The following is a 23,900-nucleotide window of genomic DNA, read 5'->3' as shown; positions in this document are numbered from 1 at the left end:
AAAATGTGCTGATGACAGGACACGAGTGGTTTGCACCCTGTGCAATCAGAGCTTGAAGCGAGGCATGAACCTTCTCAACCTGAGCACAACCTGCATGATCAGGCATCTAAGTGCAAAGCACGAGCTGCAGTGGAGTACACACCTTCAAAACCAAGAAACGTCTCTGGCTCATCCTGCTTCCTCTTCTGCTGCAGTCTCGGCCGCTCCAGCCACATCTGTAGTGATACCGGCACCTGCCACCCCGCAAACAGACGATCTGTCAGCAACACCACCACCTGGGTCACCAACAACCATCTCCACAATGTCCCGTGGAAGCGTTCAGCTTTCCATCTCCCAAACACTTGAGAGGAAGAGGAAGTACCCCCCTACCCACCCGCGATCCCTGGCCCTGAATGCCAGCATTTCAAAATTATTGGCCTTTGAAATGCTGTCATTCCGTCTGGTGGAGACGCACAGTTTTAAAAACCTTATGTCGGTGGCTGTCCCACAGTACGTCGTGCCCAGCCGCCACTACTTTTCCAGGCAAGCCATCCCTTCCCTGCACAACCAAGTGGGGGAAAAAATCAGGTGTGCACTGCGCAACGCCATCTGTGCCAAGGTCCACCTAACTACGGATACGTGGACCAGTAAGCACGGTCAGGGGCGTTATATCTCCCTAACGGCACACTGGGTAAATGCAGTGGCGGATGGGCCTGAGGCGGATAGCAATTTGGCGCATGTCCTTCCACCACCGAGGATTGCAGGGCGCTTCAGTTTGCCTCCTGTTCCTAACTCCTCCTACTCCGCTTCCTCATCCTCTACCGCCTCCTCATCCGGACAGCGTAACACCTTCACCACCAACTTCAGCACGGCCAGGGGTAAACGACAGCAGGCAGTTTTACAACTTGCCTGTTTGGGGGACAAACCACACACCGCGCAGGAGTTGTGGAGGAGCATGGAACAGCAGACAAATGAGTGGTTGCTGCCAGCGAGCCTCAAGCCCGGCCTGGTGGTGTGCGATAACGGGCGAAATCTCATAGCAGCTCTGGGCCTAGCCGGTTTGACGCACATCCCTTGCCTGGCGCATGTGCTGAATTTGGTGGTGCAGAGGTTCCTTAAAAACTACCCCGATATGTCAGAGCTGCTGCAGAAAGTGCGGGCCGTTTGTGCGCACTTTCGGCGTTCTCACCCTGCTGCTGCTCGCCTGGCAGCGCTGCAGCGTAACTTCGGCCTTCCCGCTCACCGCCTCATATGTGACGTGCCCACAAGGTGGAACTCCACCTTGCACATGCTGGAAAGACTGTGCGAGCAGCAGCAGGCCATAGTGGAGTTTCAGCTGCAGCACGCACGCGTGAGTCGCTCTGCGGAACAGCACCACTTCACCACCAATAACTGGGCCTCCATGCGAGACCTGTGTGCCTTGTTGCGCTGTTTTGAGTACTCCACCAACATGGCCAGTGGCAATGACGCCGTTCTCAGCTTAACTATCCCACTTCTATGCCTCCTTGAAAAAACAATTCGGGCGATGATGGAAGAGGATGTGGCACAGGATGAGGAGGAGGAGGAGGATGAAGAGGTAACATTTCCAAGGCTTTCAGGGCAGTCATTCGCAAGGGGCTCCGAGGGTGGGTTCCTGCACACGCAAACGCCAGGGACGCAATTGTCCAGCAGGGGCACAGTTCTGGAGGATGAGGAGGATGAGGAGGAGGAGGAGCTGGAGGAGGAGATGGAACCATGTTCACAGCAGGGTGGCACCCAGGCCAGCTCATGGCCATCACTGGTGCGTGGCTGGGGGGATACAGAGGACACGGACCATACACCTCCCACAGAGGACAGCCTTTCGTTGCCTCTGGGCAGCCTGGCACACATGAGCGATTACATGCTGCAGTGTCTCCACAACGACCGCCGAGTTGCCCACATTCTAACTTGTGCTGATTACTGGGTGGCCACGCTGCTGGATCCCCGTTACAAGGACAACGTACCGTCCTTAATTCACTCACTGGAGCGCGATCGCAAGATGCGCGAGTACAAGCGCACGCTGGTAGACGCCATGCTGCTGGCATTCCCATCTGACAGCGGGGCCACAGTGGAAGCACAAGGCAGAGGAGGAGGAGGAGGAGGTCGCCAACGCAACCAGGGCACCGCCAGCACCTCAGAAGGCAGGGTTAGCATGGCCGAAATGTGGAAAAGCTTTGTCAGCACGCCACAACAAACAGCAGCACCAGCAGCTCAGATGGAACGTCTTAGCAGGAGGCAGCATTTTACCAACATGGTGGAGCAGTATGTGTGCACACGCCTACATGTAGTGAATGACGGGTCTGCCCCCTTCAACTTCTGGGTCTCCAAATTGGGCACATGGCCTGAGCTTGCCCTTTACGCCTTGGAGGTGCTGGCGTGCCCTGCAGCCAGTGTATTATCTGAACGGGTATTTAGCACGGCTGGGGGCGTTATAACAGACAAGCGCAGCCGCCTGTCCAGAGACAATGTGGACAAGCTCACGTTCATTAAAATGAACCAGGCATGGATCCCACGGGACTTTTCCGTACCTTGTGCAGAATAGCAATGGATACCGACCTTACCCACCCATTGTTCCATTTTTGCTCTTTCTCACTCTTTTGGGGTGTACCCTCATTTAAAATTTGTGAAAAGAAGCAGTGTTGGCTACCTCGTCCTCCTCCTCAGGGCCAGATTAATGTAGGGGCTATTGGAGCTGCAGCTCCAGGCCCCTACCTTTTATATAGGCCCCCGGGTTGGCCATATTCACTGTTACCGCTCTTCTGTCACTTGTAAACACAGAAGTCTAGCTTCTATGCTCACTTCCCCAGGCAGCACCCTCAGAACCTCCCCACACAGCGCGAAGGCCGGACAAGGAGGGACAGTTGGCGATGCATGGATGTGTTTATGGGCTTCAGAGACAGCATCCCATGTTGAATTAGGCATGCATGGCTGCACCCTTCCTCCTCTGGGTGCATGGCAAGGCACGGCCCTAAGGCCCTTCAAAATCCTCAGCACCAAGCCCATGATGCTGTTAATCCGGCCCTGGTCCTCCTCCACCGCCGCTTCCACCTACACCGCCCATAGGTGTGCGCAGCCTATTGCATTAAGGTGTGCACCCCAAAGTTGAAATACACATGCATGTGTTTGCCAGCAGGGAGAGTAATGTATCGGGGCCATGTACCTGTAGGCAAGGAGAAATAGAGCAGAGCAGGTCCCAGGGAGATCTTTCCCATCTCCTCACTGGCAATGCTATGTGCCCTAGGTGATTAGGGTGTGCCCAGGCACACCCAGCACACCCTGTGCGCACGCCTATGTCACCGCCACATCCACCACCACCTCAACCTCCCTCCTACTCCATATGGGCCTCGTCCTTCAGAGATGAAGAAGAACATTGTTTTATTTTTCTGTTTTTTTTTGTTGTTTTAAGTTATTTCCCTATCCACATTTGTTTGCAGAGCACTTGCCATGCTCTTAATTACGTTTTGCTGCCATTTGCAGCACTCTAGCCCTTTCCTTTGGTGTTTTAGAGCCATTTTAGTGCCTTAAAGTTCGGGTCCCCATTGACTTCAATGGGGTTCGGTGTCCGGGAAAAGTTCGGTAAAAGTCCGGGACACGGACCCGGACTTTTTTTTAAAGTTCGGCCGAACCCGTCGAACACGGACATCTAGGTGTCCGCTCAACCCTAGTTATGTATACCTCAAAAAAAAAAAAATATTTATTTATTTGTTATTTTTATTTTTTTACAAAAACAGTTAAAGCATTTCTTGTTTGCAAGATTTCTAATATAAAAAAAAAAAATTCTCATCATTGAATCCTACTGACTAAGACTGGGGTGCCATTAAAGTTCATGTGCGTGTAAAGACAGGCGTCCCAATACTTTTGGTAATATAGTGTATGTGTTATTAAACCAATTCTGTGGCTATTTAGAAAAGGAAAATAAGGGATGCATGAAAAGAAATTAATCAATATTTAGCCCTCCTACTGCCCAGTTGGGGTGGAGTTGGCATCATACAAAAATAAATTTTCCAATTGTTCAATGTAGTTAACTGTTATACTTCATTACCAGGTTTTACTTGAGTTCGATCCTGAAGAAGTCCTTCCAAGATCAGATGTGTCTTTCCAGGTCCAGGCTGCTCCGGGCTCTCTTTGTGGTCTCAGGGTGGTGGATAAGAGCGTGGTGCTAATGAAACCAGACAAGGAGTTGACTGCTGACAAAGTGAGTAACACGTTCAAGCACTAAACAGTCATCTTTAGATGCTAAATCAGCACTTGTAGATTCCATTGACATTGTACAAGTACTACCTCAAGAACTAAAACATAATAGAATTGATGGTGACCCCAAAATTCTCAACGCCCTTAGTAGAGAGACATTTCTAGAATTGATATAGTCCATAAATCTAAATAAGTAAAAGAGTTACAATGTCTCTAAAAGATAGAATTAGAAACGGACATTCTGAAAGAAAAGATATGCCACTAAAATAGATCAAAACAAGCATCACTTGTTCTTTGCTGATTCCCCATTCTTCTAAATGGAAACTTTTCTTTAATATACTCCCCAGTGTGGGATCCTTGCATCACTTTTGTATTCAACACCAAATGCCTTCTTGTCCATCCATTGTCAATGTAGTGGCATGTAAGACTCATTAGTGATTCTGTTTGTCCTGTCCAGCAGTCCATCGTGAATGAGAGTGAGTTGCCAGCATTCTCTGATTGCAGCATAGTCTTAACTTTGTCAACAACCTTTTGGTGAATCTTTTGCAGCATTTCAGTTCGATAAAACTTGTCACTCTTCATTGTGTACCTTGGCTCAACTATGGACATCAACCGCTTAAATCCAGAGTGAGACACTATTGAAAATGGCTGGTTATCAGTGACCATCCTCTCAGTGACTACTCTGTCCAGCAGTTGTGATCTTCCATCAGATTTTAGCCACCTGTTTTTTTTCTGAAACATATCTGTTATTGTTGCCTGGGATAGGGATGATTTACCTTGTGATTCATTTTGTTTTTTTCTGTGATGCATTATACAATTTAAAATGATGAACTCTTAGATGGGCCCAAAGATTAGACGTATTTTTAGTGTTCGCAGTTATTGATCCCATCCTCACATTGTTTTTGCATGTGTTGCACAGTGCTACTGATTTTCCTGGCAATGGAGAACAGAAATACTCCCAGACCACACTTTTAATTTTTCTATCTCCATCCATCTCCATTGAAACAAGAAAGAGTCAGACACTAATTCAGGCTTACACAAAATGGCTGGCTGGCACCCTGTAGTGGGTGGCTATCTGGCTGGCATCCTGTAGTGGCTGTCTGGCTGGCACCCTGTGGTGGGTGGCTGGCTGGCACCCTGTGTGGTGGGTGGGTGGCTGGCTTGCACGTGTGGTGGGTGGGTGGCTGGCTTGCACCCTGTGGTGGGTGGCTATCTGGCTAGCACCCTGTAGTGGCTGTCTGGCTAGCACCCTGTGGTGGGTGGCTGGCTGGCACCCTGTGTGGTGGGTGTCTGGCTTGCACCCTGTGGTGGCTGGCTGTCTGGCTGGCACCCTGTAGTGGCTGTATGGCTGGCACCCTGTTGTGGGTGGCTGGCTTGCACCGTGTGGTGGGTGGCTGGCTTGCACCCTGTGGTGGGTGGCTGTCTGGCTGGCACCCTGTAGTGGCTGTCTGGCTGGCACCCAGTGTGGTTTGGCTGGCTTGCACCCTGTAGTGGCTGTCTGGCTGGCACCCTGTGGTGGGTGGCTAGCTGGCACCCTGTGTGGTGGGTGGGTGGCTGGCTTGAACCCTGTGGTGGGTGGGTGGCTGTCTGGCTTGCACCCTGTGGTGGGTGGGTGGGTGGCTGGCTGGCACCCTTTCATGGCTGGCTGGCTGGCACTGGGTGGGTGGCTGGCTTTCATCAAGCTTTGGTGGCTGGCTTGCAGCCTTTTGTGGCTGGCGGGCAGGCACCCTTTTGTGGCTGGCTGGCTGGCACACTGTGTGGTGGCTGGCCTGGCACGTACAGGCCCAGGGCCTGTGGCTGGAGGGCTGGTACAGTCAGGAGGAGGACTCAGGCAGGGCCTGTGGCTGGCTGGCTGGTACATACTACACAGTGGACTGTGCGGGACTGGGTTGCTGGCTGGCACCGGGCAGCTGTGGGTGGTGGGTGGCCGCGGCGGCTGTGTTACAGAACAGAGAGATACAGAACGTGTGTCAGAGTGTTTGTTGGTCACTGTTATCACTTATCACAGAACAGAATACAGAACGTGTGTCAGATTGTTGGTCACTGCACTCAATAGATGTAGAAGAACTCTGTCCCGACTCTCCCGACCGACCACCTGTGCCACATGCAGACTCCAGTGTGGCAGCGATGGATAAAAGACACTGTAAGGAGGCAGACGGAGGTGGCCTAAGAGCTGTCCAGTGCGCGGAGGCGCATGGCGCAACATACGCGATGACGTCACGAAAATATCGCAATATCGGTAAATCAAAAGGCCAATTCTGATATATCGGGTAAAGTGCATATCAGCCCCCGATATATCAGTGTTGCCAATAATCGGTCAATCTTTGATACACACACACACACACACACACACACACACACACACACACACACACACACACACACACACTGCTGAAAAAAATTAAAGGAAAGCTTTGAAAACACATCAGATCTCATTGGGGAAAAATCTCATGCTAGTAATGCTGATATGGACTGGGTAGTGTGTTAGGCAGGAAAGGATGCCACATCGTTTGATGGAAAAGAAAATTATCAACCTACAGAGGGCTGACGTCAAAGACACCCCGGAAATCAAAGTGAAAAAATGATGCAGCAGGCTAGTCCATTTTGCTGAAATTTAATTGCAGCAACTCAGTAGTTTGTATGGCCCCTATGTGCTTGTATACATGCCTGACAACGTCGGGGAATGCTCCTAATGAGACGGCAGATGGTGTCCTGGGGTATTTCCTCCCAGATCTGAACCAGGGTATCACTGAGTTCTTGAACAGACTGAGGTTCAACCTGGCGGCATCGTCTTACCACATGAGGCCAGGCATTGTCATGCACCAGGAGAAACCCAAGACCCACTGCACAAGTGTAGGGTCTGACAATGGGTCCAAGGAGTTCATCTTGATACCTACTAGCAGTCAGGGTGCCATTGTCTAGCCTGTAGAGGTCTATGTGTCCCTCCATGGATATGCCTTCCCAAGCTATCACTGACCCACCACCAATCCGGTCATGCTGAACAATGTTACAGGCAGTATAAGATTCTCCACGGCTTCCCAAGACCCTTTCATGTCTGTCACATGTGCTCAAACTGAACCAGCTCATATCTGTAAAAAAGCACAGGGCGCCAGTGGCAGATCTGCCAATTCTGGTGTTCAATAGTAAATGCCAATAGAGCTCCACGGTGCCGGGCAGTGAGCACAGTGCCCGCTAGAGGACGTTTGGCCCTCAGGCCACCCTTTGTGAAGTTTGTTTCTGATTTTTTGGTCAGAGAAATTCACACCAGTGGCCTGCTGGAGGCCATTTTGTAGGGCTCAGGCAGTGCTCATCCTGTTCCTTCTTGCACAAAGGAGCAGATACAGGTCCTGCTGATGGGTTAAAAACCTTCTACGGCCCTGTCCAGCTCTTGTAGAGTAACTGCCTGTCTCCTGGAATCTACTCCATGCTCTTGAGACTGTGCTGGGAGACAGTCTTCGAAGCAGTTAAAACTGATTAACTGACCCCGTTACATTCCAACCCTGACCCTCCGCCTGGCCTGTCATACCTATCCCGTGATGGCCTATCCACTGGGATGCCTTGTAGAGCTGTTTACTTTTTCTCTGGATCCCATATTATGTCCTACAAGGAACTGCTACAAAAGTATCATAATTGTAGACATCCCATTTTTCAACTTCTTTCAATCAGACACTTTCTGTTTAACGCCCAGGGACTATCGAACCAGTCCAGGGCCCTCACTCCCTTTGAGACACTTTGCAACACAGCTGGTACGCGACATTTGATTTCTTCCATCTACTCCATGCTCTTTGCATCGATTACTTCGCAATCCTCCGCGCTGTGTCTCCGGGGGGACTTGGTCCTGGACCTCTCCGATAAGGATTGGACTCGCATTTATTATCACGTACACAAAGGTTCCATGAATGTTTTTGCTCAGGAGAACGGCGTTAAAATTTATACCACATGATACAGAACCACTGACAAATTAAACAAGATCTCTATGGCGATCTCACCGAACTGTTGGAGATGCACCCAACAGTGAGGTACCCCATTGCACATTTGGTGGGAATGCCCTCTCATCCAATCATTCTGGCAGGAAGTGCATTTCCACATCTCTCACATCACCACCTTCACTCCGGATTTTTCCCCGGCGCAATACCTGCTACACCATACCTCCATGCCCCAAGACCGATATAAGAAATCACTCACTTTACACCTCATTAATGCTGCCAAACTATGTTTTCCTTGTCACTGGCTTTCCACCATCCCTCCTTCTTTTGCAGAATGGTTTAAAAGAGTCCAACGGGTGGCTGACATGGAAGACCTCATATCTCAAGCTAGGGACTCCTTTGATACATTTTATAGCGTCTGGGCCCCATAGTTGGAATTTACAAAGCCGCCTACATACTGTGCGTTTACCTCATAAACAACCATAACCCATCTCCACGCACTTGACTTGCTGTTTGTATTATGAACCCCATGAGATAGAGATCCCAAGATTTAGCCGGAGGCTATTCCCCATTCTTTCTTCCCCTCCTCCCCTCTTTATTTTTTATTTTTTCCCCGGCACTCTTTGTTAAACCACATGTGTTAGATCGCCTCTATATATGATACTTGTGATGGTTCCCAGCCATTTTTATATTTTTGATATGATCTCCCATATTGACTGGCGGCCTCTTTCTGGCCTCCGGCACAGCTAGCTCCCCAATGGGGTTGTCGGAGCCCAGACTAAGGTTACCGTCTCATTCAAACAGAGTGAACTGGCGCAACAGGGACTCAGAGGTGAACCTCAATAAACCTACTATAGGAACATGTGGGACAGTGACGGACCTGAATGATATCAGAAAAGTCCATGAAGTCCATAAATACGACAGGTCTGTGCACACTTGAAGACAGCTTGATCACAAGTAGAGAAGAAGAACTTGCAGGTTACTAGGAGAGAAGACAAGCGCCACTCTAAGTGCAGGATGACTCGGTATGTATTAAAAATTAACCATACTGGGTACTCACAAACAAGAAGTTAAAACATGGTGGATGTGTTCTCAAGGGATCGGTTAGTCCAATGCCTGGGCAAGAAGAGACTGATGTGCTCCGGAGGCCTGAGGAAGGAGCGCATGCTCCGACAACGCATCGCCTATGTCATCACGCCCCACGCTCTACGCTCCACGCCCAACCCGGAAGTCCGCTGCCGAAAGCGCTGTAGGTGTCCCCTGGGTCCGGATATCGCCGATTACCACGGTTAGACACGGATCTTCGGAGCACATCAGTCTCTTCTCGCCCAGGCATTGGACTAACCGATCCCTTGAGAACACATCCACCATGTTTTAACTTCTTGTATATTGTGAGTACCCAGTATGGTTAATTTTTAATAAATACCGAGTCATCCTGCACTTAGAGTGGCGCTTGTCTTCTCTCCTAGTACCGTCTCATTCAGCCTTTGCTTTCAATGCCTCCGCTTTCATATAATGCCGTGTTAACCTTTTTGTTTGTATATGACTACTTGCCTCTTATTTGATTCCTCATCTCACTATACAGTATGCATAAAGGGTGCCTTAATAATTCCCATATGTATTCTACACGGCTATGTATTATTTATCGGGATTATTGTGTGCTCATTTTTGGAGATGTTTCAATGTTACAGTTTCTGTATTCTGTGAAATTTTCAATAAAAAATTTAAATAAAAAAAAAAAAATGATTAACAACCCCCCCTCTGCTACTTAACTGATCAGTATCCCAGGAGTTTATTTGACTTGATGCTATACTCTGATTAAAACGTGTTCCTTTATTTTTTTTTTGAACATTGTATATTACACATATACACGTGTGTTCATATATTTAACTTATTTGTATTTCATTTTGTAAGGTTTATGATCTATTTCCATATTGGGACTCTGAACTTTATGACTATCGGATTCGGGACAATGCGGATTCTTGTGGATTCCCTAACTTTCGACGGCCTCCATTTATCCCAAGGCCAGGACCTATCTTTCGTCCCTGGTTCCCTGACAGAGATCGTGATGTGAGCTACATATTTCAGGTACATTGGAATACACTGTGACAGAACTGTTCAGCACCCCGCTTTGGTACTTCCGTCAGTATACATAGCTTCCTCCAGTCTCTACATAGGAACCAGATAATAAAGCGGACCATACAAGGCTAGCCGATAATAGCTTTTGTGAGAACTGGAACTGTTTATTGAAAACCCACACAGAATTTATAGTACACCAGGTCAGGTGAGTCTGATCACATTATCATATGCAATGGAAATTGTACACAGAAATAAGGAACAACCAACATATACTATGTGCTAATCCACATCTAGGAACTAATAGCTGACAGTGATATTGTTAACTTGAGTCAATTAACTAGTCACTTAAACCAGCTAGGTGGCTCAATGCCCACCCCTACAATTTTGTGATTAATTAGATAGAACAATAGGTGTTACCAGGGCTTTTTTTCTTCAGAGCATAGGTGCAGCAACTCCCCCTTCTGAGTCCCCCCTTGTCTTCACGCCCTACCCACCTCCAAGCACTATCTCTTGGTTTTACCTCCTACCCACCTCCCAGTACTGCCCCAAGTATTTTATTTTATTTTTTTTAATCAAGATTTTTATTGGAGTTCACCAAACATAACAAAGATAAAACTTGATCATGAAAACAGAGCATGACATCAAATGATAAGCAGCTTACACAATGAGTCACGTAACATATCAAATAAAACAGGTGAATACTCATAACCGTTGAGTAAATTACAAGATCACAGTAGGGAAAACAATTTTTTATAGCAAACTCTAAATAGGGGGGAGGAGAGGTGAGAAGGAGGGAGGGCAAAGAGGAGGTAAGGACGTGAAAAGAATAGGGGAGGGACGAAAGAGGGGAGGGACTGGGTGAACCTTCTGACGGCCGTCAAGCATGTAACCCATGGCACCCGTGTAGATTTGGTTGTACCGCCACGGATTGCATGCAGGCCTGCCTCTTCTTCTCCTCCTCCTCCATCCTCCCTCTCCTCCTCGGCTGACTCCTCTTCTTCCGCTGCTACCGTCTCTTCCACTGCGCCACCCAAGATCCCCAGAACCTATTCCACATGCCAGGTGAAACGTTGCCATGCTGTGCTGTGTCTGTTGTGCCTGGAAGCCAAGAGCCACACTCCTTTCAGCTTTGCGTTTACAGGCAGATCAGGGTACCTTGAAAACGTCATTTCTGATGAAACGTACGTCGGTCGTGGCGTGCTGACGTCATCCGTGAGAGACGAAGGGCGGGCGGAAGAGCCGACCGGCCGGCGGCTTGTTGCTTATTCTATGCGCTCTCCCACCTATGTTTGTAAGTTATTTTCTACTATACAGTTTTACGCTATGGGGTATACTATACAGTTTTACGCTATGGGGTATATCTTATCTTTATGCATGTGATCCGGTGATTGATGCCCATACTATATGATTTTTGCCCAGCTACCAATTGGAGGTTATTCGAGTCTCTTCCTATCTGGAGTACTGGAGTATTTGAGACCCGGGTGGAACCAAATTCTATTTGGCGTGCTATATAAGAACATCTGGTAAGCAGTTGACAGTTTTGGGTGACGGTACTGTCCCTGTTTGGTGGAGTCTGGTCTACATCTGGATTGTCCCATATCATCTTTTTTTGGCAATAATATGTTTACTTCTGGTAAGCAGTTTCCACTACTGGTGGTGGTCACTATTCTTTTGGTAAAGTCTGGTGTCTGAATCATCTAATACTTTTTAATTGGCGATTTATTTTACCATTTCTGGTAAGCAGTTTGTACATCTGGTGGTGGTCACTACACCCCTGGTGGAGTCTGTTTTTTTATCTGGAATACCTGCCCCCGCTGACGAAGTCTATGACGCAATGCTTACGGGGGAGGAGCCTGCACGTCATCACGTCGATTCCCGGAGACCACAGGCAGCGTTTGATGCTATGATAAGTCCGCACTGCTGAAGTGCTTTGAAATGTAAGTGCAATTCCACCATTTATGATTTAATAAATAGCCTTAAAATCAGAGAGCACTAGATCTTGCTTTTATTTTTCCACACCGATGCCATACAAACCTGGAGGGACTATCAGGAGGCGGTGATGGGAAGGCAAACCAGACTGCAGTGATTATCTCAGAGTGTGTATTGACTCTCAGGAGTCTGTTCCTAAGGTGAGCTACTAATCTGTCACTAGTCACTAGGAGCACCTGGAGTGAAGCATGCAGCACTTTTGATCACGTTTGTGGATGAAGATTTTTTGATTTTCTTTCAGTCACTATTTTCACTGAGGATTGGGACTATTAATATTATTGATTTTATAATCACGGCTCAGAAATTGATTTATCACTTTAGTATCACAGTTGATGGACTGATTTAGAGTTATTGTGATAACATTTTGTACACCAAACATATTTATTTATTTATCTCCAATGAAAGACTTGGCGCAGCAATATTATTTTCTTTAAGTTTTCACAGGTGTTTTTGTGTTTGGCACTGATTGTTTGCAGCCTTGTGCACAAGAATTATGATTGATTCTTTTTTTCTGTTTAATGTGGGCTTGCGCTGATTATTTTTGATTTACATATTAACAAACAACATTAACTGCAGGCGAATTTAGAGCTATCATGGTTTTAAATTTGCTCTTACAAGAAAGGGGCCTAGATGACTGGACTTAACAATCTAACCAATCGGACAGCGAAGAAGATGAGGAGGAAAAGGACACAAATGAAAAAAGGAAACACTTAAGCCCCGTACACATGTACCGATCATCGGCCGAACGATCGGCCGTCTTTTGTCCAGGGCTGTCGTGTCTGTTAAAAACTGCAAAAGACTGCACACGAATTTTGTCGGCCAACAACAGCCGACTGCAGAAGTGATATCATGTGATGGTTAACTTTCCGTGTGTTTTTTCTTCTCTGAGCATGCCCAGTCTTGCAAATCTGCTGTCTGTCGGCCGAATTCTGTACTGACTGGCGAACAATCGGCCGTTCTGGTGTTGGCATACAAAAATTTTAATGCTTGCACGACAGATTCTGTTCGGCCGAAAGTGCGCTGTCGGAAGCATCATACTAACAAGCCGAAAATCGGCCGATCGTTCGGCGGCCGAACAGTTTCGGCCGACAATTGGTACGTGTGTATGGGCCTTTAGACTTCAAAAAGAAATCCCAAAAGTTACCCTCACTCAACCTCAATCCAGCAATTGCTCTCTTTGTGAGAGAAACAACTAAAGATATTGAAAACTTACGAGAAGACAATAAAACACAAAATCTAACCAGAAACCAAAAATCTGCCCTAAAAGAGTTACAGAACAACGAAGAAATTACAATAAAACCATCAGACAAAGGAGGCAATATCGTACTGATGGACAACGAAAAATATAAACAAATGTGCCTGAAAATAATAAATAACCCCAAATGCTACAAAAGAATATTGCCGGTTATGATAGAATCCTTCAAAGAGGAGTTCTATTAAAAAGTTGACAGAGCATTGAATGAGGGGATAATCTCACAGACCCTATGGAACTTTATGCGGACCAAGCACCCAAGGACACCCACTTTTTATGCGCTACCTAACGTGCACAAGGACAAAACGAACCCACCTGGAAGACCGATAATCTCAGGGAACGGTAACATCTCAGAAACCCCAAGCCAAGTGATTGATGCGTACCTAAGGCCCCATGTCACCAACTTACCATCCTACACAAGACATACTGTACCTTCTCCAAATATTAGACGGCATGGTGATACTGGAGGATGCATTCCCAATAACAGTTGATGTTGAGTCATTATATAACAACATCCCACACAAAAAGGCCTTGAAATCACAAAACAAACACTAAGTCAACAAAGTGAACATGACAAGAGGTTCAATGACTTCATCACACTTATGCTTCAATATATCCTAAACCACAACTTTTTTACCTTTGATGGCTCATACTACCTGCAAACATGCGGCGTAGCGATGGATACCAGTTGTGTAACCTCCTACGCCAACATATATCTAGGAGCATGGGAACGGGACTTCTTGGCAAAAGAGGAAAATAGCATATTTGCTAACAATATTCTACTGTGGCAACGGTTTATAGATGATATCCTTATTATCTGGAACGGACCTGAAGAGCTTATTAATGAATGCTTAAAAGCCATGAACACAAACAAATAAAACATTTTCTTTACGCTGAACTATAGCAAAACAAGAACTCCCTTCCTGGACACATGAATATATAAAGACGTAGACGGTACCATCAAGACAACTCTATATAGAAAGGAAACAGCGGGGAACACCATATTACACGCGTCAAGTTTCCACACGACTGACTTCTTCAGTCGTGCAGTTTTTGAAGAGAAACTGCACGACTGAAGAAGACTTTCAAAAAGAAGCAGACCTTCTATCGGGAAGACTTTAAAAAAGAGGCTATAAAAAGAACTCTTTAAGAAAGGCATACAATAAAGTCAAGAGGAGAGAGAGACAGGAAATTCTATTCAAAACCAATAAAAATGTAGAAACATCTAAGGAACAGGAAAAGAAAACTACTCGTATAATAATGAGATATACGAATGAACATCTAAGAATTAGAAACATGCTCCAGAAACACTGGCCCATCTTGAAGGAAGATCCCACTATAAAACATCTTATACCGGACAATCCACCAGTCACATATCGAAAAGCAGGTTCAATCAAACAAGACCTAACACACAGCGAATATAAGGAAGGAACAAAAAAAGATCCTTGTAAAGATAAGGGCACCTTCCCGTGCGGTAGCTGTGCACAATGTAATGTCATCAGAAAATGCACACATACAATACTTCCAAATGGAGAAAACTTCAAACCAAGACACTTCGTGAACTGCAGAACCAGAGGGGTAGTGTACCTGATGAGATGTGACTGTGGAGCCTTTTACGTGGGTAAAACCAAACAGGAAATGGGAAAAAGAATCAATAAACATATCCATAGCATGAAGATATGCAACTTTTACCTACCCCTGGGAAGACATGTAGCTTATAACCACAGCTACAAGATGCCAAAAGTTAAATTTATAGCACTTGAAAGGGGTGGGGACTGGAACAAGAGACTCCTATAAACGGAGATGCGATGGATAAGATGCTTAAAAGCGACAATTCCCCCTGGACTCAACGAGACGGAAAGCTTCTGTCCTTTCCTAGAGGGTTTCTCATCTGGGAAAATGGATTAAGTACTCCCGTTATAACCCAAAACAAAAAGACCAATTTCATCCATTCATAAAAAATCTTGTATAAGGGATACTTGTCTCTTTTTTTAACCTATTTGTTTTTTCTTTCTCTCTTCTTCCTTTCAATCTAATCCATTTGGATTATATAGTCAGCTTCTCCCAAGGCTCACTCCTCAATGGGAACCTTGGAAATATTCCTCATCCAATCATACAAACTCTTGTGTTTCCAAACAGTTAGAAGTTATCCCCACTCTCTTGTACAAAGAGAAATAAATCATATCCCCAAAGAAATAACAAAAAAAGGGTACATCACCCAAAGGGGATTCCCCAAAAAAACCCCATTGATCGCAATTCTAGTTTATCCCATACAAAGCAAACTAGATCTCCCACATCATATCTTTGTGATGTTTTTTTATTATTTTTCTTTCTTCCTTCTTTGAAATATTCACTCTGCTGTTAAAACCTACATATACATAATTCCTTGAAACTTTGACATTATTATTTTTTGATATATACTTATATTCCTTTATTATGCTGTATATATCCTCATTATGTTATTGCCAAGTCATGTAATGATTAACTTGTCCCAAATCGCACCCGGCACGGCAAGCCCCTGTTTCACAACAGGGACTACTAGGGACCCATAGGAAGAATACCACCTATATCCCTAACAGATTCCCTCCCGGGGATCCTGGTTCCATTCAACCATGTCGGCGGCCGCAAAGAAATGTCAGATCGGCTCCCTGATGCGCGCGCAACCTCCCGGCGCATACGCAGTAAGGAAAGCCACGGTGATGTCAGGTCCATTACGTGCAGCGCCCAGAAGCTCCCATTAATTTGGAGCATCATCGTGACTGCTGTTTGGCAGCACAAACCTGTGGGTTCCCCTCAACCATTCTCTGTATATATTTATACCTGATGAAGACGTTATAAAAGAATTTACATATAACGCATATATACCATTACAGGCTACACCCATAGGTTCCTGTTGCGACTAAGGAACAAAAGGAATCACACATGAACAGGCAAATGTATGTATATACATATGATTACTTAAATACCAACGGCACATTGTTAAATGACTGTGTTAACCACAGCCTATAATTAATCAATTATTTGCTACTCTTGCAGACCTGGTGATAAATCCTTGAAAAAGGCTATAAGATAGCCGAAATGCGTTGGATACGCATCGGGAATCTTTGTTACCACTTTTCCAAGCCTCCAAGCATGGAAAAACAGAGATAACATCCCTATAAAGTCACCATATTCACACCTGTCACAGAATTTTCTGAAAACTTTCTCTTCACCTACTCACTTTTGGTCTATGACCCAACACCTACCAACACAACTATATATGTGCTTTTTTTAATTAAATTTTTAATTTATTTCTTTCAATAAATTTTATTTTATATATATTTTGTATATGATCACTTGCCCATAAAGTCCCATCCCCCTTGGCTTGAGGCACCAAAACAACCCCCTGATGGTATATTAGTTGAATCCAGGACACAAATTTAGACCCAAAGCCAAAGTTCCAGAGCACCTGCCACAAGTAGTCCCACTCCACACAGTCAAAGGCCTTTTCTGCATCCAGAGAGGCCACCACCCCAGGGGAGTCACCGCTGCGAACATAGGCCAAATTGGTGTAAAGGTGTCGAAGCTTAATGTCAGTGCCTTTACCTGGCATAAAGCCAGTTTGATCATCATGAGCTAAACACAGGATTACTGAGTTAAGGGGGTTAGTAAGCACCTTAGCGAAGATCTTAGCATCGACATTGAACAAAGAAATAGGCCTATATGCGGCGCACATATCCGGGTCCTTCCCAGGCTTGGGCACTACCACTATAATTGCCTCCGACATCGAGAGTGGGAGAGGGTCTTCTGCAGACACAGCATGAAGCAAGGCGTGGAAGTGGGGGGCAATTTGGCAGCATGGGTCTTAAAAAATTCCGCAGGCAAACCATTAGGGCCTGGCGTCTTTTCCGTTTGAAGTGATGTCACTGCCGTCTGTATCTCTTTAAGTGTAAAGGGGGCGTCCAAACTCTGTCTGAGTGTATCTGTCAGAACTGGAAAGTCCACCTCATCCAAAAAGGATGCTAGACTGTCAGGAGTGTAGTCCACCCTAGAAGAGTAAAGCCTCTCATAGAATAAAGCAAAGTGAGTGTTGATCTGGAATGGGTCAGAGCACAGAAAGCCCCCCTCATCCCTAATATTGGCTATGTTAGAAGTTGTAGAGCGTTCCCTAGCCAGCCAGGCCAAGAGCCTACCAGACCTCTCGCCCTGTTCAAAGATTCTTTGGGACTGGGACATAGGGATTTTCCTGCAAGAAGTAGTATGAAATAAGCCTATTATTTTATATAGTATCTGGAGGTCACAGTAAACTTCTCTGTCTCCTGTGGTTACATAGGTGGATTCCAGAGCCTTGGCCCTAGCCTCAGCTTCTTCAAACTTGAGACAAGACTCCCTCCACATCTTACCTATAATCCTCTGATACTGCCCCCTAATGCATGCCTTAAAAGCATCCCAAGTTACAGACAGGGCAGCAGTACCCCAATTGTGTATTCAGAAGTCGAACATCTCCGCCATCACCTCCTGAGTCACCCGCTCCTCTGCGACCCAGAAACGTTACAATCTCCAGAGACAAGGGCCAGAGGCTGAATCAGTCCTAAGCATGAGGAGTACCAGGGCATGATCCAAAATGCCACGTGGTAAAATAGAGACCTTCTGAGTGCGAGAAAGTAGGGGGCTACTTACTTAAATTAAATTTATGCAAGAGTAAGTGGCATACGTGGCAGAGTGACAAGTGAATTGTCTCTCCTGAGGGTGCTTCCACCTCCATATGTCACTCAAACCAAACATTTCAGCCCATCTAAGTATAGGGGAGTCTGTGGGAGTCGGGATTGAGCTTGTCTAGGCTTGGTCCGGGGGCATGTTGAAATCCCCCGCCAGGAGAACATGTGCAGAGAAAGGGCAATTTTTAAGGAATAACTTTGCCCCATTGGATTTCTCCAAGATGGCTTCTGGGTTCAATCTAATAGGGCGGCTGTACCATTAGGATGAGCTTCAGAGATGTGCTGGATCCTGCTTTTTGTCCTCTCAATCCCCACACATGCATAGCTATAGGCTCTGTGATCAAAGGATTTGGGGAAAGCAGGGTCATTGTGGGAATAAACTCTGTGGAAGTGTCTAGGCAGTCGAAACTGGGGCCCCTTCACAGGTTTCTGCAGGTTTCCCATGCACATGCTCCAGTGAGATAACATTGAATTATGTAGTGTGCATGATGGCTGCTAGATGGAGATGACCATCACTGCTTTACATAACATGTACATAGGTTGCATCAAACTGGCAGCTGAAAGAAGATGAGCTTTTAATATTAATATACTGAAATATGACACTGATATCTATGATTTATGTAGTTAAGGTTGTTTTTGGGTACATTACATTAATACAGTATTTTCTGTGTAGAGTCTTTAATGTAACATTTTTGTTCCTTTGAGTTTATTAATTTTTTTCTATCTTTTGTAAACAATTTAACAAAGCTTTATTGTAATTTTCTTTCAAGATCAAATCAATTATATTTTGATCCGTTATTGCAAGGCCCTTAAATTGCGTGTCGCCCATAGGCGGATGCCTACTCTGCCTATTTGGTAATTCGGCACTGGACAGGGAAGCTAAAACTACACATTCATTGTTCTTTTCCCACTACATGTTTCCCTGGGGGCCCACTAGGCTTAGGAAATTTGCATTACTACCACTCATGTGGGGTAGGAACCCAACATTCTCTGCAAGTGTAATTTATCTGCTGTGATGGGGGCACTCCTACCAACCTACTGAAGCACAACTTACTCTCATCACTGCACTGGAGCCCCCACACTCTGCCAGAACAGCTTCCCCAGCTCTCATCACATCAACAGAGCCCCCCAATATTTAAGCAAAGCCTCCCTTCAACTCTACCAGAACACCCTCCCTAACTCTCATCACCCCACCAAACCTCCTCTATTTTGTCAGAACTGCCTCATTAGTTTTTAATACCCACCAGAGCCTCCTCATTTTAGCAAACAGCTTCTTTCCAGCCCTCAGCATTCCACAAATTTCTATGACCCCCACTCTGCCCGCAAAGCTCCCCCCCACCACCACCCCTACCAGAATCCCCCTACACACTCATTATTCTGGCAGCCCCTCTGCTATCACCACTCTTCCAGCACAGCACCCCATTCCATAGCACCCAACCAGAATCCTCCTCCCTCTCTCTACTGCCAGCACAGCACCCTATTCCATAGCACCCAGCTAGAACCCTCCTCCCTCTCACAACTGCCAGCACAGCACCCTATTCCATAGCACCCAACCAGAACACACCTCCCTCTCACCACTCACAGCACCCTATTCCATAGCACCCAACCAGAACCCTCCTCCCTCTCACCACTCAAAGCACCCTATTCCATAGCACCCAACCAGAACCCCCCTCCCTGTCACCACTGCCAGCACAGCACCGCATTCCATAGCACCCAACCAGAACATTTCTCCCTCCCACCACTGCCAGCACAGCACCCTATTCCATAGCACCCAACCAGAACCCTTCTCCCTCTCACCACTGCCAGCACAGTACCCCATTCCATAGCACCCAACCAGAACCTTTCTCCCTCCCACCACTGCCAGCACCTCACCCTATTCCATAGCACCCAACCAGAACCCTTCTCCCTCTCACCACTGCCAGCACAGCACCCTATTCCATAGCACCCAACCAGAACCCTCCTCCCTGTCACCACTGCCAGCACAGCACCCCATTCCATAGCACCCAACCAGAACCTTTTTCCCTCTCACCACTGCCAGCACAGCACCCTATTCCATAGCACCCAACCAGAACCCTTCTCCCTCTCACCACTGCCAGCACAGTACCCCATTCCATAGCACCCAACCAGAACCCTTCTCCCTCTCACCACTGCCAGCACAGTACCCCATTTCATACCACCCAACCAAAACCCTCCTTCCTCTCACCACTGGCAGCACACTCTCTGGTATAACCTCCCAACAAAACATTGGCTTATACTTGGACTGTGACTTCTAGAAGGAATAAAGTGTATTCATATCAAAACATAATGAGCTGTCATTACTTCTGGCATTACATGTTCCTTTTACTGTGCATGATTACACCTGGGGTCACTGCTTGCTCTTGACAAACTAAAAATATAAATTTAAATAAAATTTGTACATAACATTGCACATTTTAGTGTGTCATCACCACATCTTTTTTTTTTTTTTTTGTGATATCAAAAAAGCATAGTGGACTCATTGAAATCAATATTCTAAAGGAGTGGAGAATGTTTAATTCAAATTGTACAAAGTAAATTTACACTAAGCTTAGTAAATAGGGAGGCTCATGTAATATTTGCTTTGCAAAGAATACCTAATGATGTGCAAGAAAAATAAAAAAAAGTGATTGGTGAATTTAAATTTTTGCGCTGTGAATTATCACTTAGTGAATGGGGGAAAGCTGTTTTTACTTCAATTATCCAATCATGTTCAAGCAAAAATCCTATTTTTACTTTTTCTTGCATGTGACTGGGTATTCTTAGCAAAGGTAATTTTTCCCTAGCTTCACCTATTCCCTTGGTTTAAAGAAAATTCTGTTTGCAAAGTGATTGTGCTCTATTACTTTAGCCAATCAGCCACAATGAGCAAAAGCTGACTGCACTGTGTTTTTAATTACAGGGTTTGCGGTTAAAAATCTTAACAAGTGCGGACATTAAGAAGCCAGTAAACTGTGTGGACATTCCTATCTATGATGCCATAACTGACAGATCAGGAGGACACACTATTCTTTTCAGTAAGTTTGTTGTAGGATCTTTTCATGTAAGTACAGTACTTATTTCTACAGTTTCTTATTTCTAAAAACGAACGTTTCTTTTTAATGCAGTGTGGTTGTATGGACAGTTGTGGGTGGTACTTTGTAGGTCTGCCTTAAAGACCTAAGACTCCATTCACACCTAGGTGATTTGAATCGTGGGTGGAATCGCATCGATTCTGTCCATGATTCCAAATCACGACAAAACTTTGGACGTATTTGCGATGCCATTACATCTTAACGGCATCCCAATCGCAGTGTGATTTTGACGCACGATACATTGCGCTGCAATTGCGGCAAATCTGCAGTGTGATTTATCGTGGGAAAAGTGCACAGTCATTGTGGTGCCTTTAATGGCATCACAAACATGTCCCAGAATTTGCTGCGATTTGGAATTGTGGGCAGAATTGTGGCGATTCCACCCACAATTCAAATCGCCTAGGTCTAAATGGAGCCTTATTGCCAGACCAGTAATCTCATTGGCCATTAAACTGCTGCTGCTGTTAAACTCAGTAGGCCAATGAGTAAAGAGGGGGTGGGGCCGAGCCACGGCTCCATGTCTAAATGGACACAGGGAACTGCGGTTTAGCTCTGGTGTCCCCATAGCAAGGTGCTTGCCGTGGGGTACTCGGCAGGAGGGAGGGGCCAGAAGTGTCAGCGATGGACCCACGAAGAGGAGGATCAGGGCTTCTCTGTGCAAAACCACTTTGTTATAACCACTGTTATTTTTTAAACAAAAAAAAATGGCTGCCTTCTGAAAAGTGTTCCACCACAGTAGATTGCTTTTCAGAGGGCAGTTGCCATTCATTAGAACTGTCCCATCTGCAGGCCCTGGACCAGCATGGCAGATGTTACTGAGAAGAAGGGAGGGAGACCAGCGAATGACTGCTTGCTGATCTTCCCTGGCTACAAAGAACCCAGATACAACGTGTATTATGTCACCTTTGCTTCCTACTGCCACTTTGGCGGCTGAGGCCACAAAAGAAGCAAATGGTGCATATTCTACACTCTAATAGACCCCTTATGTCTCATCAAAGAGGAACCTGTCACACAGAATCCTAACATATAGGGGATATTGGCCCCATATGTGATAACAATAAAGTTAAGTGAAAAAAAAGTGCACTTAAGCCCCCCCCAAAAAAATGTAAAGCGCTCCGGCCCCCCATACACATATGAACATAAATGCATGCATTGGTAGCGCCGACATACAAAACCAATGACTGCACTACACATGTTTACTATTGCTGTGCACACCAGAAGGAGAGCTATCATTCTAGGGTTATTATTCATGTGTAGCATAACTCCCTTGGGAGCTGCTTGAAGCGGATTCTCCTGGATTACCCATAGCAACGATTTTTGAAGTCTTAGGTCAGTCAGTAAACAGTCCAGGGAATTTGGTTTTTGTTGTTTTTATTTTAGAACTTGGAATGGGAGAAGGGATGAGTGGGATATTCCAACTTGGTAACTATGCACAAACTTGAGGACTTCTAGCTATGTTGAACGTGGCAAGGCTGCTGCTTCACCTTGCCACTGAAGTGAAGTATTTGAAAGGCGAGCTACTTACTTTTCAGGGTTCTACTTGGCACCCCCTTTACTCTACTCTTCAGGGTTCTATTTGGCACCCCCTTTTACTATCACTGCATGTGTGAGCTGACCTTCTGTCCACTGACCTCTCTGGAGTGGTCCCCCTTCCTGGGCAGACCCCTTGACAAGCCCCCTGGTAATCACGGGCTCTGTTTTTCCCAGGTAGCTATGTCCACAGCTCCACCATCAGCTTTTCCAAGACCTTCAAGGCTCAGCTCCACACCTGGCTCACTAGGCGGACTGCCTGTGACCACTTCCCTGCCTGTGACCAGTCACCCTCCTCCTGGGACTCTGCTTCCCGCCAAAGACGCCTTGTCACATGTGCCCTCAGTTTTTATGGTCATTCCCAGGATGCTGTGGTGCCCTCCCACTGGGACTGCCACAAAACCCTGTGTGTCACTGGCTGGGTTTCCTTCACTGTCCAACAGGCTCCCCTATTGGATACAGTGGGGACATTCCCTCAGACCAAGTGAATCACACCTGGACACGTGTAACAGGCATAACTAACAGATCATGCTTCCCTGATAAGCAGATGGAGCAAAACAATGCTTTCATTCTAGCACCTATCTAGGAGGGTGCTACATCCACCCCCCACCAAAAATGATCCATGTCACCATTGGCTCTGGGGCAGCCGCCCCCTACAAAAATCCTACACACAAAAACTAGGATCATCCCACAAACCTGGAAAGGGTGAAAAGGGAAGGAAGAATATACAAGAAATAAGTTATGTGCAAAAATATATATCTCTGTTGTACAATATAATAAAATTTGAGTTCATTTTAAGCAATGCACCCCCCACCAAGCAAATCCTGCTCTGGTGAGTAGATAAAGCATCCTAACTAACTGACACTAAAATTCTACACAACCTGAAAAAAGAAGAAAAGGTTAGGCACTTCATAGGCACATACTTTGCATATCCACCATTCTAACTCAGGATGGTGAGAAGATCCTCCCCGCGGGGACGGCCTTCTCATCCAACATCCCTGACTAAATGATCAGCTTCATTTGTAGTCTTGACCCGGCAATCAGTTCACTCCTCCAAGGTTATCCTGAACCCTGTCACTGACTATCAATAACAGTCCATTTTTTTTTCTTGCCCATTTTTTTTTCTTGCCCATTTTTTCTACTTTCAACA

The 23,900-nt window shown here is 45.9% G+C and overlaps 1 protein-coding gene across 1 annotated transcript in view; it reads left to right on the top strand.

Moving 5' to 3' along the window:
* Positions 1 to 23,900, top strand: part of LOC309563305 (alpha-2-macroglobulin-like) — a 233,640-nt gene that overhangs the window by 141,135 nt on the left and 68,605 nt on the right. Inside the window, exons 10-12 of the mRNA XM_082267704.1 lie at positions 4,043 to 4,192; positions 10,029 to 10,202; positions 21,049 to 21,163. Coding sequence (XP_082123830.1) covers positions 4,043 to 4,192; positions 10,029 to 10,202; positions 21,049 to 21,163 — 439 coding nt within the window. The remainder of the gene's footprint in view (positions 1 to 4,042; positions 4,193 to 10,028; positions 10,203 to 21,048; positions 21,164 to 23,900) is intronic.

Source organism: Pelophylax lessonae (assembly GCF_965119305.1).
Source record: "Pelophylax lessonae genome assembly, chromosome: 9".
Taxonomy (NCBI): Eukaryota; Metazoa; Chordata; class Amphibia; order Anura; family Ranidae; genus Pelophylax; species Pelophylax lessonae.
The sequence above is the reverse complement of the archived record's forward strand: the minus strand, read 5'-3'. Positions and strand labels throughout refer to the sequence as shown.